The sequence below is a fragment of the Alosa pseudoharengus genome, unplaced genomic scaffold, assembly GCF_046254945.1.
Source record: "Alosa pseudoharengus isolate Yale_2024_CS ecotype anadromous, Long Island Sound unplaced genomic scaffold, YU_APseudo_1.1 YU_APseudo_1.1_scf_1, whole genome shotgun sequence".
Classification (NCBI taxonomy): Eukaryota; Metazoa; Chordata; class Actinopteri; order Clupeiformes; family Clupeidae; genus Alosa; species Alosa pseudoharengus.
Window position 1 is genome coordinate 51,995,739 of NW_027468564.1, and position 15,298 is coordinate 52,011,036.

General features: G+C 41.6%; 1 protein-coding gene across 4 annotated transcripts in view; it reads right to left on the minus strand.

Annotated features, from left to right (window-relative positions):
* Positions 1-15,298, minus strand: part of LOC143111275 (uncharacterized) — a 44,454-nt gene that overhangs the window by 6,972 nt on the left and 22,184 nt on the right. For 2 of the 4 annotated variants that reach the window (XM_076273507.1, XM_076273579.1), the window contains one exon: positions 1,473-2,766. The exons of 1 other annotated variant lie outside the window; for it this stretch is intronic. In XM_076273507.1, the coding sequence (XP_076129622.1) occupies positions 2,120-2,766 (647 nt within the window). In that variant the 3' untranslated portion in view covers positions 1,473-2,119. Of the gene's footprint in view, positions 1-1,472; positions 2,767-11,335; positions 11,413-15,298 lie in introns of those variants that run through there. One more of the 4 variants, XR_012984532.1, reaches the window with a different exon arrangement.

Consider the following 15,298-nt stretch of genomic DNA (forward strand, 5'->3'; position numbering starts at 1 on the left):
TGTCAAGTGCAACTTTAACATAAAAATCACAGACGACTTTGTGACTGTCACATTTAACTCTTTCAATGTATATGAATCTGGATATCAGTTCACCAATAGTAACGAAAACACTGAGTGACAACAGGACAAATATAATCAGGAAGCACAAATTCATTCATATAATTCAATTATTTCAATTTTGTAGTGAGCCACTATCTGCATTCATATTACTGTCCCAGTACACTTCACAGGTAAGCACACAATACAGTAGATCAGCTTCACAACCCAGTACACAGCAAGGAATAACACACCACACATTAAACTTCACACACCAGTATGCAATTAAGAAATCCAGTTAGTCAACCTTTCCAATGATCATACATGCAGCTGCCACAGGTAGGCTACAGTTAGTTCCTCTTGTTTTACACACCACTGTGCAAGATTATAGTTTTATTTTGACTAAATTTTCTATTATGCAATCACATTGAGTATGAGTTAGAACAAAAGCATACATCTTTCTACAGTATGTATTTTAATCTCTTTCCCATGATATGATGTGATATGTGTGCGGATAAGATTTAGACTAGAATATGCACAAGCCAGAGCCCGATTTCTGTTCAAAGCAATTTTTGGGCTTCACAAAAAACAGTTTTGATAAAATCAGCTTTAATGTTTGTGAAGTGTAAATGAGCATATAATGTATATTTTCTCTCAACCAATCACCACAAGACTGTCGCTGTCAATCTCTGTTGTCCATTCTCCAAAGATTGAATTGCTTCAGAATCTCTATGGTTTAATCTGAAAAGATCCGAACTACACAGCGCAGCTTCTAAATGCTCCATTCACGCAGGCAGGCGGTAAAACTTGTGAGGCATTCAAATAACTTGTGAGGTAGCCTATAATGTTCGATCAACTTCTGAAGACGACAAGGACACTGGACTCATTTCATTGTGGCACGCCTCATATTATGATCACAGCATGGTGTTGCCAACATACTACAAAAGGAAATAAAGTATGTGATCTGCTGGCTGTCAAATTCAGTTCAACAGCCACTATTGTAGGCTACTTTACAGACTACCTATACAGCATCAAAGGAGTATTTCTACTTTAAATGCAATATCTCCTAACATCATCATAATGGGTGATTTTATAATGGAAATATAATCTTTTCAGAAGAATGATTTATCTCACACGATTGATGACAATATGAATATATGTTATATGTTAATAATCGTTACTGCCCACTCCCCTCCGGGAGGCGTCACAGTTCTCTCCGCACCCGAACCAGCAGGTTCAGAGGAAGCTTCTTTCCTGCGGCTGTCACCTTACTAAACTCTAGGTCTGCATCCCGGTGACATCCAACGATCTAAGACCCCATCACCCCCCGCCCCGCCCCCGCCTGATGCCTCCTTGCCTGTGCCTGTTGAGGTGTCCACGACCATGGCAGCCTTGACAGGGACAACAAGGAGGCGGACACCCCCCCCCCCCTTCCACAACTGCACTACTCTATCCCATCCATAGTGTCTATTTATTTACAAATGTACATACTTTAATTACACTTATACATAGCCATATTCTACTGCTCTTCATCCTGCACATACACTTATTCTTAATACTATTATGTTACTGTCTCTGCACTACAATGGTACTGTTACCACACTGCACATAGCTGTACATACTGTACATATCTGTTTATATGGTTCATACTGAATATCCATATTTATTCAGTTTTTCTGTAATATATTCTGTTAATACACTGCATATATCTATATTGTTCTTACTACTACTATAATGGTACTGCAACTACATTGCAAATATATATACATGTTGTTCATACATTGTTCATATTACATAGCCATATTTATTCTGCTCTTATAAGGTTACTGTTAATACACTGCACATACTTATATTTAATATATACTACTCTAAACCACTTTCTGAAACCACTGTCTACACTGCACTATATCTTTTGTCCTGTCTATCCACCACCTACTTTGTATATCACATTGCACTTTTTCTGCTTTTTTGCACTTCTGGTTAGACACAAACTGCATTTCGGAACTGCAAACTGCATACAGTTGTCTCTGTACTTGTACTCTGCACAATGACAATAAAGTTGAATCTAATCTAATTTAAGTTCTTAACGAAGGAGACCAACTGGCTTAGTTGTAATTTTAGTGCCGTTTGAATAGGTTGTGTTGGTGTATACTGGATAAACGTAGATGGGCTTTGTGTAGTCAATGTGGTTCTTGCTTGACTGGTGGCTCGAATTTCTACCAAATGCCATTAGCTGAGTAGTCAAAAAAACACTAGCAGCCAGTGATTCTATAAAACGTTGCATATTTGGAAATTCAAATCGTATGAATTTCCTTCTCTTTGTTTTGTCGCTCAGAGAAACTGCATGGCCCTCCAGGTACCCTACCACCTTCTCATCCAAAGTCTTATCTTGTCTTGAAGTAGTTTTCTTTTCTGTTTTATCTGACCTATCCGTTTTAAGCTGTTTGTTCACACACTGAGCAGATCCAATTTTAAACAGCACCACAAAGAGGAAGAGGCCAAAGATGAAACCTAAGTATGTCCCAAGTATGCCCAATGTTAAATCAAAACAGCATCCTACAAGACATCCAACTACTGTCATAAAGAGGATAACTGCAAATGATTTCATTAGTTGTTTGATAAGGAGGAAAACCTCCTGCCTTGTGGTAAGGCCTTCCTCTAGCAGCTCTATCTGTTCACTGCTTTCGTCGTCTGATGGTTCCTGCCCCTGCGTAGGCCTGTGTTCTGTGTCTGAGAAATGGAAATGTGGGTATCACTGTAAATACTAAAAGTAATGTATGAATGAAAACATACAAACCATATATCTATCTATCTATCTATCTATACCTGGATAGATAGAACACAATTATTCATACCCCTGGCAAATATTGATTAATGTTGATTTTCTCTTGACCAATAAGTTTGTTCTGACTGAAAATGACACTCTCACATGCCAAAAGGTTGCAAGACAATGTGGGACAAACATGGAATAAAATTAAAAAAAAAATAATGAAAAAATGGCATGTCCTTAAACATCTTTATTTGCATTCACAGCTCTCAAAATGGTTCTTATAATACCTACCAAGCATCTCCGTGTCTTCACAATAATTCTAGACTGCACCTTTTTAACAGCAATCCCGGTTATGAGTCAGGAACGGTTATTTGGCATCACTCTGGCCTTGGGCTCACTTTTTTGACGGATTGAGGTCTGGACTCTGGCTTTGCCACTCTAAAATGTTGATATTGTTCTCGGGTAACCATTTCCTGCCTTGTTTGGCTGTATGTTTTGGATCATTGTGTGGTTTAATGGTCCGTGAAATCAAAATGGCTGCGGCCTATCTTTTATACTCCTTAACCTTGAAGTTGGGCCTTCTCGCCTCCCTCGAAAGACACCTGTTGGCCTATCAGCATCCACCAAGGTTACTGATATTGGTGGGACCCCTTGTCATATCATGCATAAAAATGATATGCAAAACTGTCTGATTCTGTTTTTTTCCAGTTACCATTACCTCATCCTCTCGCTCTTGACCGTCTAGGCCCAGTGTCACTGTGCACTCATTCACCCCACTCTTTGACACCTGGTCTGGTCTGCTTAAGATGTGTACAGGCCTTGAAGTCTCATAATAATTGCAATAATATCAAAGTTTATAAAAAAAACATACATGCATCCTCTAGGTCATAGAAATCCACCACATCACCAGGTCCCATTGTCTGAAAAACACCCAAAACTATTCTACTATTTCTATAGCTAATTCTCCACACTGGGGATGCTGTTTTGGTGGTTGAAATTTTTAAGCTACATTTTGTCATGATATGATAATAAATGATTCGCCTATTGCTATCGAAGCATAAATGTAATGTTGGAGCTACGGGGCGGGGTTTAGGACAATAAACGAACATGGCTGAAACCTAGAACAGGTCTCGTGTGTACTCAATACAACACAACGAAACATGGTGTCAGAAGTAAAGTACTAACAGAAAATAAAGCGACGATAATTGTAATGAACATGAAAGGATTAAAGCCACCTGCAGGACTTGATCTACTGCACGGTAACTTGTCCGAAAACTGGAGGAGATTTCGGCAAAGATTTGAGCTGTATCTAGACGCAACGGGAAGCGCTAGCAAGCCAGCTAAGGTACAATCCTCACTATTTCTTCATATTGCCGGTGAAGAAGCGGTAGAAGTGTATAATACCTTCACGTTCGGAGGAGACGGTGAAAAACATAAGCTGTCGAAAATAATGGAGAAATTTGAAGAGTATTGTAACCCGAAAAAGAACATAACTTATGAGAGGTATAAGTTTTTCACGTGTGTGCAAGGGGATATGTCCATTAGCCAATACATTACAGAACTAAAGCTAAAGGCAAAGTCATGCGAGTTTGGACTGTTGCAAGAATCTCTTATAAGAGATCGAGTTGTCTGTGGAATCACGTCAGATGCTATGAGAGAGAGACTTTTAAGAGAAGTCGACATTAATCTCGACAAAGCTACGCAGCTGTGTATCGCGTCAGAAATGACAAAAGCTCAAATGAAGCAAATGCATGACGAGGATCACAACGCACAAGCCTCTGCACGTGAGAGCAAGCACGTAGATGCAGTTAAGCATAAACAGACACGCAAAAACGAGCAACAAAGTAAATTCAAACCGAATGAAAAAGACAAAGCAAGCACTTTTAATTGCAAACGATGTGGAACAGAGCATGCATCACGCAATTGCCCAGCATATGGCAAACAGTGCAAGAATTGTGGCAAATCGAATCACTTTGCTAAAATGTGTAGATCAAAGAAAGTGCATGCAGTTGATGATGATGACGTACCAGATCAGAGACCTAGTCTGTTCGTTGGTGTAGTGCAAACGCAGACAGGAGCAGATGAATGGACAGTTGACTTGAAATTGGAGCACAAACATGTGAAATTCAAACTAGATACAGGTGCTCAAGCCAATGTAATCCCTTACAGCCTGCTGCAAAGAATGAGAAAACAAAACATTCTAAGACCCACAAATGTGAAACTGTCAACTTACACAGGAGACAAAATACCTGTGAAAGGAAAATGTAACTGGACAGTGAAATACAAAAAGAAAACACATGTACTGGAATTCATTGTTGTGAAATCAGATGCTAAACCAATATTAGGAATTAATGCATGTGAACAAATGGGGCTCATACAGAGAGTGATGGAATTGAGCAAAAGTGATAAGATGGATATCTTCATGGAGTATGCTGATGTGTTTGAGGGCATAGGTTGCCTGGAGGGTGAGCACACAATCCGAATAGATGAAAATGTGGTTCCGAAAGTTCATCCCCCTAGGAAAATTCCAGTGACCCTGAGAGAAAACCTGAAAACAGAACTGAAAAGAATGGAAAAAATGAAAGTAATAGCAAGAATTGAGGAGCCCACTCAGTGGGTCAACCCCATTGTGATTGTGGAAAAGTCTAATGGGAAATTAAGAATATGTTTAGACCCACGAGATCTCAACACAGCAGTAATGAGAGAACACTACCAGCTACCAACGGTAGAGGAAATAACTAGCAGACTCTCAAAAGCCAAATACTTCACAGTGTTGGATGCAAGTTCAGGTTTTTGGCAACTCAAATTAGATGAGGCCAGCTCTCGCCTTTGTACATTCAACACTCCTTTTGGCCGCTTCAGATTCCTCCGACTCCCATTTGGGGTCAACTCCGCTCCCGAAGTCTTTCATAGGACGGTGAGGCAACTTTTTGAAGGAATTGAAGGTGTTGAGACATACATTGATGATCTTTTGATTTGGGGAGAAACAAAAGCGCAACATGATTACAGACTGCGGCAAGTGTTAGACAGAGCAAGGGTCAAGAACTTCAAGCTGAATAAGGATAAATGCAAGATGGGCTTAGAGGAAATCAAATATCTCGGTCACATCTTCTCAAAGGATGGTTTGAAACCAGATCAGACCAAAATAGAGGCTGTCAGAAAAATGCCCACTCCAGAATGCAAAAAGGATGTGGAGAGATTTCTAGGCATGATTACTTACCTTGCAAAGTTTATTCCAAACATGTCACAACATACTGAACCATTGCGTGTGCTTACCAGAGATGATGTTGCCTGGCAGTGGGAGGAGGAACATCAGCGTGCATTCAACAAATTGAAAACAATGCTCACTGAGGCCCCCTTGCTCAGATACTATGATGTCAGGCTACCAGTAACACTTTCTGTTGACGCATCTAAAAGTGGACTGGGTGCTGTTTTACTTCAAGAAGACAAGCCAGTGGCTTATGCCTCGCGTGCGTTGACTGAAACAGAACAACGTTACGCACAAATAGAGAAGAAGATGTTGGCGATTGTGTTCAGAGCAGAGCGTTTTCATCAGTACGTTTATGGAAGAGCGGTCGATGTACAATCCGACCACAAGCCACTCGAAGCAATAATGAAAAAGCCATTGAGTAGTGCTCCAGCTAGAATACAGAGACTGTTAATGAGATTACAAAAATATCAAGTGAACGTACAGTACAAGCCAGGAAAGGAGATGTATATAGCTGATGCATTATCCAGAGCGTACTTACCTGAGACCGGCTCACCTGATAAAGAAATTGAAGCTCAGGTGCATATGGTAATGTCAAACTTACCTGTGTCAAATGAGAAACTAGATGAATTCAAAAAGGAAACAAAAAAGGATGTGAGTCTGACAAAACTTACAGAGACAGTACAGTACTAAATGGATGGCCTGAAATGAAGAGCCAAGCAGCAAAAGAAATACAAGGATATTGGAACTTTAGAGAGGAAATCTCAGTTGTGGATGGTGTTTTGTTCAAAGGAGAACGGCTCATAGTTCCAGCTACAATGAGAGCAGAAATGCTAAAGCGAATTCATGAAAGTCACCTAGGCATAGAAAGCTGCAGACGGAGAGCGAGAGAAGTGCTTTTTTGGCCGGGAATGTCACAAAGCATAACAGAGATGGTGAACAACTGTGATGTGTGCAGCACACACCAAAAACGCCAAACCAAAGAGCCTTTACATCCACACAGTGTTCCTGAAAGACCCTGGCAGAAAATAGGTGTTGACTTGTTTACCTTTGATCAACAGGAGTATCTACTCTTAGTGGATTATCACTCCAAGTTCGTTGAAGTAGAGTGGCTGAGATCAGATACAAGAAGTACAACAGTCATTACCCATCTGAAGTCACAATTCGCCAGACATGGAATTCCTGAAACGGTAATTTCAGACAATGGGCCACAGTTTAGCTCACGTGAATTTCAAGCTTTTGCGAAAGAGTGGGAATTCATGCACAAAACCTCAAGTCCCCATCACGCACAGTCAAATGGAATGGCGGAAAGAGGAGTGCAGACTGTTAAACATATGCTTAAGAAGGCTAAGGCTGATGGGAAAGATCCTTACCTGTCTCTGCTGAACCTGAGAAGCACACCCATGGAGGACATTGGAGCATCTCCAGCCCAACTGCTGATGGGTCGAAGACTGAGAACAAGACTTCCGATCACATCAGAGTTGTTGAAGCCTCGCATGGTAACTACCCCAGTACAGCAGTTGTTAGAAAGCAGACAAAGGAAGCAGAAGAAATATTTTGACCAAAGATCCAGACCTCTTCAGAAACTTCAGGTTGGCGACAATGTAAGAATATGGCAAGATGGCACATGGAATCCAGCTGCAGTTACTGGACTTTCTGAGCAGCCAAGATCTTATGTCGTTCAGACACCTGAGGGGCAGGCGTACAGAAGGAACAGAAAGTTTCTAATGAAATCAAAAGAACAAAGTGACACACCAAGGAAAGACGCGGACAACCAAAATGTGACTCAACAAAATGCGTGTGACAACACAGAAAAAAAAACATGAAATGGATACTCAAGCACAGAAAAGAGATGTCAGTCCCACAGAGCTCTCCAGTCTACCTGAGAAAACTGCAAGTGGACGAGTAATCTCAAAACCAAGGAGGCTTATTGAGGAGTAGTTCTATGTTTTTTCCTTAAGTTTAAACAATGTCAGTTCAAAGGACTGTTTTGTTAAATGAAAGCCTGGTAAAAAAAAATAAAAAATGCTGTTGTGTTATGTTGAGCAGTGATACATATTTGGTATGTAATGGTGGACTACAGTATACAGTGTGACTGAAGTTCTTTTGCAGAATGTTTAAAAAAAAAAATAAAAAAAAGGAGATGTCATGATATGATAATAAATGATTTGCCTATTGCTATCGAAGCATAAATGTAATGTTGGAGCTACGGGGCGGGGTTTAGGACAATAAACGAACATGGCTGAAACCTAGAACAGGTCTCGTGTGTACTCAATACAACACAACGAAACACATTTTAAGCTTAATTTTTTCATTTCATGTTTCTACCACATTGTCTTACAACCCTTTGGCATGTGGCAGTGTCATTTTCAGTCCGAACAAGCATATTGGTCAAGAGAAAATCAACATTAAATCAATATTTGTCAGGGGTATGAATAATTTTGTTCTTAACAGTATATACAGTATATTTAAATAAAATATTTATATTTACATTGTATAGACATATTTTGAGAGTACTGAAGTCAATGTAGCCTATTTATTATTCACCTTATTCCGTGCACAAACATGGGGGGCGCAATCTTTACCCGCATTGTGTCCGAACGTCCCATTGAGCAGAGTTCTATCGAGATGACTGGCATCATATGTTATGGGTCATCCTAAAAATGGAATGTTTATTTTGGAGTTTGGTGACATTTCTGTAATACACCTTTCCTGTCTGAAGTTAGGAGAACACTGACTTTGGAGCGGCTGTTCTGTAATGACTTTCTAAACATAGTTACCACGGTAACCAAACAGATAAGTTACGAAGTTTCTGCAATACAAGGATACAAGGATACAAGGAAGTTTATTGTCACATGCATATAGTTACTGGAAGTAAGAAATGCAGTGAAATTAAGTATGGTGTCAGCCTATTTGTGCATTTATGGGGGGGGGGGGTAAAAAGTGCAGTAGAAGAGGGGTTTAGTAGATTAAGTGGCAAGGGCTGCATAAGAAAGGTGGGGGAGGATTGCGATTGGGGGGGGGGGGGGGCACCAACAAGGAGCACCCAAGAGCAACAGGGGCAAGGAAAAACTCCCTTACCAAGGAAGAAATCTTGGGCATATCCACGGCTCAAGGGCCTAACCCAACTGCCAAGGGTCTTGGTGTGTGTGTTGGGGGGATGACAAGGGAGATGGGATAGTGTGCTGTGTATGTGGGGAGAGGGCAGTGTGCAATATGTGTGTTGGAGAAGCTTCCTCATGAGACAATGTGCTGTGTATTTGGGGGGCGGGGGCAGTGTGCTGTAAGTATGTTGAGGATGTGTGTTGGAGAAGCTTCCTGATGAAATAATGTGCTGTGTATGTAGGGGAGAGGGGGGGGGGGGGCAGTGTACTGCAAGTATGATGTATGTGAGTGATGACAGTGAAGATGTGTGTGTGGGCGGGAGGGGAGTGGAGCAGTGACTGTGTGTGTGTGTGTGTAGTGTGTGTGTGGGTAGGTGGGGGCAGTATGCTGTAAGTATGTAGAGGATGTGTGTTGGAGAAGATCCTGAAGACAATGTGCTGTGTATGTAGGGGGGGGGGGGGGGCAGTGTGCTGTAAGTATGTTGGGGATGTGTGTTGGAGAAGCTTCCTGATGAAATAATGTGCTGTGTATGTAGGGGAGAGGGGGGGGCAGTGTACTGCAAGTATGATGTATGTGAGTGATGACAGTGAAGATGTGTGTGTGGGCGGGAGGGGAGTGAAGCAGTGACTGTGTGTGTGTGTATGTATAGTGTGTGTGTGGGTAGGTGGGGGCAGTATGCTGTAAGTAAGTAGAGGATGTGTGTTGGAGAAGATCCTGAAGACAATGTGCTGTGTATGTAGGGAGGGGGGGGGGGCAGTGTGCAGCAAGTATGTAGAGGAGGCTTACTGTAGCAAGCAGTGTGCTGTATGTATGTGAGGTGATGACAGTGATGATGTAAGAGTGTGTGTTTTTTTTGTGTGTGTGTGTGTTGGGGATGGGGGGGGGGGGGGACAGAAAGGCTAGGCAATCAAGGACATGGGTAGATAGATGGAGGAGAAATCAAAAATAATAAATAAAAAGTTCTATAGAGATGTGCAAAAGTTGGAGAAAGTCAGATATGTGTGTGTGTGTGTGTGTGTGTGTGTGTGTGTGTTTTGACGTGTGATGAATAATAAAATAAATAAAAGGTCTGCAGCATAGGGAGAGGGATGTAAAAGTGCTAAAAGTCATGTTGGTGTGTGTGTGTGTGGGGGGGGGGGGGGGTCATGAGTGCTGAGGAGTGGATGAGTGCAAAGTCAGTATAGTGTGAGTTCAGAGTTGGGAAATGTTTGAGAGTGCTGAGGAGTGAATGTGTGCAAAGTCAGTATAGTGTGAGTTCAGAGTTCGGATGGCCTGGGGATAAAAACTTCTCCTGAGTCTCTCAGTTCTGGCTTTGTGACTACATAGGCGTCTTCTTGATTTCAGCGGTAGGAATAATCCATTGTTAGGATGAGAAGAGTCCTTCAGAATCTTTTGGGCTCTTAGGAGTACTCTTCTGGAATAGATTTCTTGTAGAGCAGGGAGTTGAGTTCTTATAGTACGTTCAGCTGAGCGCACTACTCTCTGCAGAGTACTACAATCTCTAACTGTGGAGTTCCCATACCAGGTGATGATGCTACCAGTTAGAACACTCTCAACCGCTGAAGTGTAGAAGGCCTTCATGATGGATGTAGAAACTTTGAATTTCCTTAGCTGACGAAGGAAGTAGAGTCGTTGTCTGGACTTCTTCAGAACATGTTGAGTGTTAACAGTCCATGTTAAGTCTTCAGTAATGTGGACACCAAGGTATTTAAAACTTGTGACTCTCTCTACAGGTTGCCCGCTGATCATTAGTGGGGTGTAACTGTAGTTCTGCTGCTTCCTTCTGTAATCCACTACCATTTCCTTGGTTTTATTGATATTCAGTGTCAAGCTGTTAGATTGACACCACTGTGCCACCTCATCAACCTGATCCAAGTAGAGCTGTTCATTGTTGTTACTAATCAGGCCCAAGATCACTGTGTCATCTGCAAACTTGATGATGGAGGTATGACTACTGTTGGCTTTGCAGTCATGTGTGTAGATGTTGTACAGCAGTGGACTCAAAACACAGCCTTGGGGAGCACCAGTGCTGATGGTTAATGAGTCAGATGTCAGACCCCCCACTCTAACCACTTGTGAACGGTTGGTGAGGAAGTCAAATATCCAGTGACACAGGGTGGTGTTCAGTCCTAAGGCCTTCATCTTTGTGACCAAGGTGAGAGGTACTATCGTGTTGAATGCTGAACTAAAGTCAATGAACAGCATCCTCACATAATTCCCATTCCCCTCCTCCAGGTGAGTTAAGGTGGTGTGCATGAGGTTTGAGATGGCATCCTCTGTAGACCTGTTGGCTCTGTAAGCAAATACGTCCCGTAGTAAGTGTTTTAGTTTTAGCATTTTAGACAGTAAATAATCAGATAATGCATTGGGTAAAAATAAAGTAAGCACTTTATAAGAATATATTATGACAGTTATGTATTGGCATAGGCAGAGGTGGGACCAAGTCACTGTTTGGCAAGTCACAAGTAAGTCCCAAGTCTTAGCCGGTCAAGTCCAACTCAAGTCCCAAGTAAATACAGAGAAGGGCAAGTCGAGTCCAAGTCCAAGTCCCAATCTTTTTCAAGTCCTGAACAAGTCATCAGGTACTCTTCACTTAATAATGCCATTATTAGACTATCGATCATAATTTTAGCACTTCCATCTAATCCACAGTATTTTTTTTATAAATACAGATTAAAATATGTTCAATGTTTCTGTCTTGTAATCTTTTACGACATATGCATGCGCATACCTGTGTAATATACACATGTGCATACCTGAGTAATCTGTACAAAACGGATAGCTACAAGACACTCAGCACAGCTGCAAATATATATATTGTTTTTCCAAATTGCGGAGCCCACTGTAAGGATGAGTAATAATTTGACTGATGGTATTTCACTGCGCAAGGCCACAGATTTGCCTGCAAACAATTTATTAGGCTGTCTGCCAGTGGCAACTCATAAGGGAAGCCAAGGTCAACACTTTATATTATTTAAAAGATAATAATGACAGTCATTTTGTTTTAAAGTATTAATTTCTTAAGAAATACTACACATTTGATGCTGTTTATTTCATTTGTAAATGGTGCACTTTAAGCCCATTGTGTGCCACTGTCCACACATTCTCATAATGATCTTTTTTTACCAGCTCCATTTAAATATAGCCTATGGCTAGTCCACAAAAACTTCAAGACTCACCAGTTCTATTACACAAAGGCAAAGACAACTCTTCATATTCTTGTCCACTTTCCAAATCACAGTGAGTGCAGCTAGTATGTCATAGTGACTGGATCTCATAGTTTATAACAGTAGGCTAGTTAGAACCGGATAAATTCGCAATCTCCTCTAGTCTCGTATTTGTTGCCTTTACGATTTCCTTTTATACGTTTCTTATACTTAAAAGAAGATATCAATCATCGTTAACAATGACAAGCCAGCTGGAACCTACTCGTTTTCTCTCCCTCTCGTGCGTGCTTAGATGCGTTCTCAATTAAATGCAGTAGGCTAGCATAAGTTCAAGTTGGATCTTAATGGAGAGGACTCGAAAAGTATCATCTTTATGTAACATGCTGTTAGTGCATTTTGACATTAAACGTTCTCTAACAAGAGTGCAAATCAGTTTGCAGTAAAGCTACTAGTGATTGGCTAAATGTTGGTCCTACAGTGCGTAACGCGTGTGGGGGTAGCGGCAGCACTGAACTGCGCTCTGGCTGCTTGTCCGATATTTTTATCTTTTTTTTTAGTCGCGAAGGGAAAGCGTCTCTGGGGTGACTGGTCCACGATCAGGAAATTTAGTTTTTGATTCGAGACATGTCAAGTCATCACAAGTCAAAGAGGCAAAGTCCGAGTCAAGTCTCGAGTGAATAGTATTCAAGTCCAAGTCGAGTCGCAAGTCATGCCGAATTTTATCAAGTCAAGTCTGAAGTCATTAAAATCATGACTCGAGTCTGACTCGAGTTTAAGTCATGTGACTCGAGTCCACATGTCTGGGCATAGGCCTACTGTGCTGAGGATGGCCAGTCTGTCTCTAAAATATATCTCCATACAAAACAGCGGCTACCGCCGCATATCATCTATCGTAAAAGCACCAATTACTGCATACTATCTCCACTCCATTCCTGCGGTTGTAGAAATAGGCTTGCCGCTACTTGGCTGCAGCAATAGTTTAGATTTGTGTACATTGTTTCTGTTAATAATGTTTTGTATTAAGTGTCCATTACATTATAATATTCAGATTTATACTGAACATGCACATGTATTTTAAGTTACGTTAAAGAGGGTGGAGGTGGGGTCACATTTGAGCATTTAAAAATGTACTTGAAAGTAACGCATTAGTTACTTTCTGAAGTAACTAGTTACTTTTATAATTTGTAACTGAGTAAGTAATTTAGTTACTTTTTGGAAGAAGTAACTAGTAACTGTAACTAATTACTTTTTAAAAGTAACTTGCCCAACACTGGAGCTCACTGGGCATTAACGGCTCCTTTCTCTGAGTGATTTTGTTTTCTCTGCAAAAAGCACACTGCTGTACTGTTCTCACTATCTCGTCACCTATTCCAGGCCACCATACTGATTGGTAAGCTCTCTCTCTGCACTTTAGGCCTTGATGCCCGTTATAGATTCTCCTTAGTATGACTTCCCTCATTTCTTTGGGAAAAACAATGCGCTGGCCTCTTATGACTAAACCATCTATCTCGGATAGTTCTCCCCTCACTTGATAGAAATCTTTGACTGCTTCCGGCACCTTACTTACAAAATCAGGCCACCCACTCCTAATGAACCCTATGACAGTCTGGAGCTGCCTTTCATTTGCTGTGTGCTGTTTTAACTCTAACATCCGGTGTGGTGTGGCTGGGACCTGGCCAATGACGGCCTCAATGTGTGCTGCCACCTCCTCATGACAAACCCCATCCCCCTGACATTGCTCTGGGCCCCTAGATAGCGCATCTGCTACAGCTAATGTCTAACCAGGTGTATGCTCTGCTGTGGCATTGAACGGCATTAATCTCATCAGCAGCCTCTGGCACCTGATCGGGACACAGTCTAGGTCCTTGCTGTTCATAAGAGGTACAAATGGTTTGTGATCCGTCACAAGCCTAAAGCTGTCCGTATAGGTATTTGTCAAAATGTCCACAGGCCCAAACAAGGCACTCCTTCTCGATTTGCGTGTACCTTTTCTCCGCGTTGGTTAATCGTCTGGAGCAGTAGGCAACAGGTTTCCAGTGATCTCCATGCTGGAGTAGAACACCCCCCAGCCCGTAGCTGCTGGCGTCTGCTGACACGATGGTGGGCTTGTTGGCGTTGTAGAAGGTAAGTACTGGGGCTGTTGCTAATGTTTTGTAAACAGGGTTTACATGTGACATGCTTGTTTGTACACGGACCCCTGTTAGGGGGACACAGGAAGTTTCAGGAGTTCTAGAGTAAATGACTCATGCTTGAACCTGGTGTCATCATTGTCTACTGAATCAGAAATAACCTTAACATAACATGGTGTCAGAAGTGACAGATTTACAGCCGAAGTGAACCTGAATGTCAAAGCAATCCAGAAGAAAAAAGAAAAAGGAAAGCAATCGTGAAGACATGGACAGAAATGCGGTGGCGGTCCTGTCCGCGGTGCCACAGCTAGCACCACCAGGCAAGTTGAATTTTAGCAACATCAATGAGTGACTGAAGTGGAAAAAGCGCTTCGAGCGCCGGGACTGAATAAACAGACAGAGGAATTCCAAGTCAACGCATTCATGTATGCAGCGGTAGATGACGCTGAAGATATCTTGAACATGCTGCCATTAACTGAAGGTCAGAAGAAAACTTACAAAGACGTTACCGAAGCATTCAACAAGCATTGTGTGAGTAAACGGAAATCATTTATGAAAGGGCGCGCTTCAATAGCCGAAACCAAGAACTTGGTGAGTCAGTGGAGTCCTTTTTAATGGCAGTGCATGCGCTAGCTTAATCTTGTGAATTTAGAGGACTGAGAAAAATAATAAGAGACAGAATTGTAGTTGGCATCCGAGATGCTAAGCTCTCAGAAAACCTGCAATTAGATGCAGAGCTAACACTGGAAAAAGCTATGACTAAAGTGAGTTTCAGGGGCCGTGAGTGGACAGGCAAAGATAAAATGGCGTCGAAACAGTCAAACGACAGTCAATCAATGGGATGTGGAAGATGTGGACATGCTAAGAAACATGGAAAGACTGT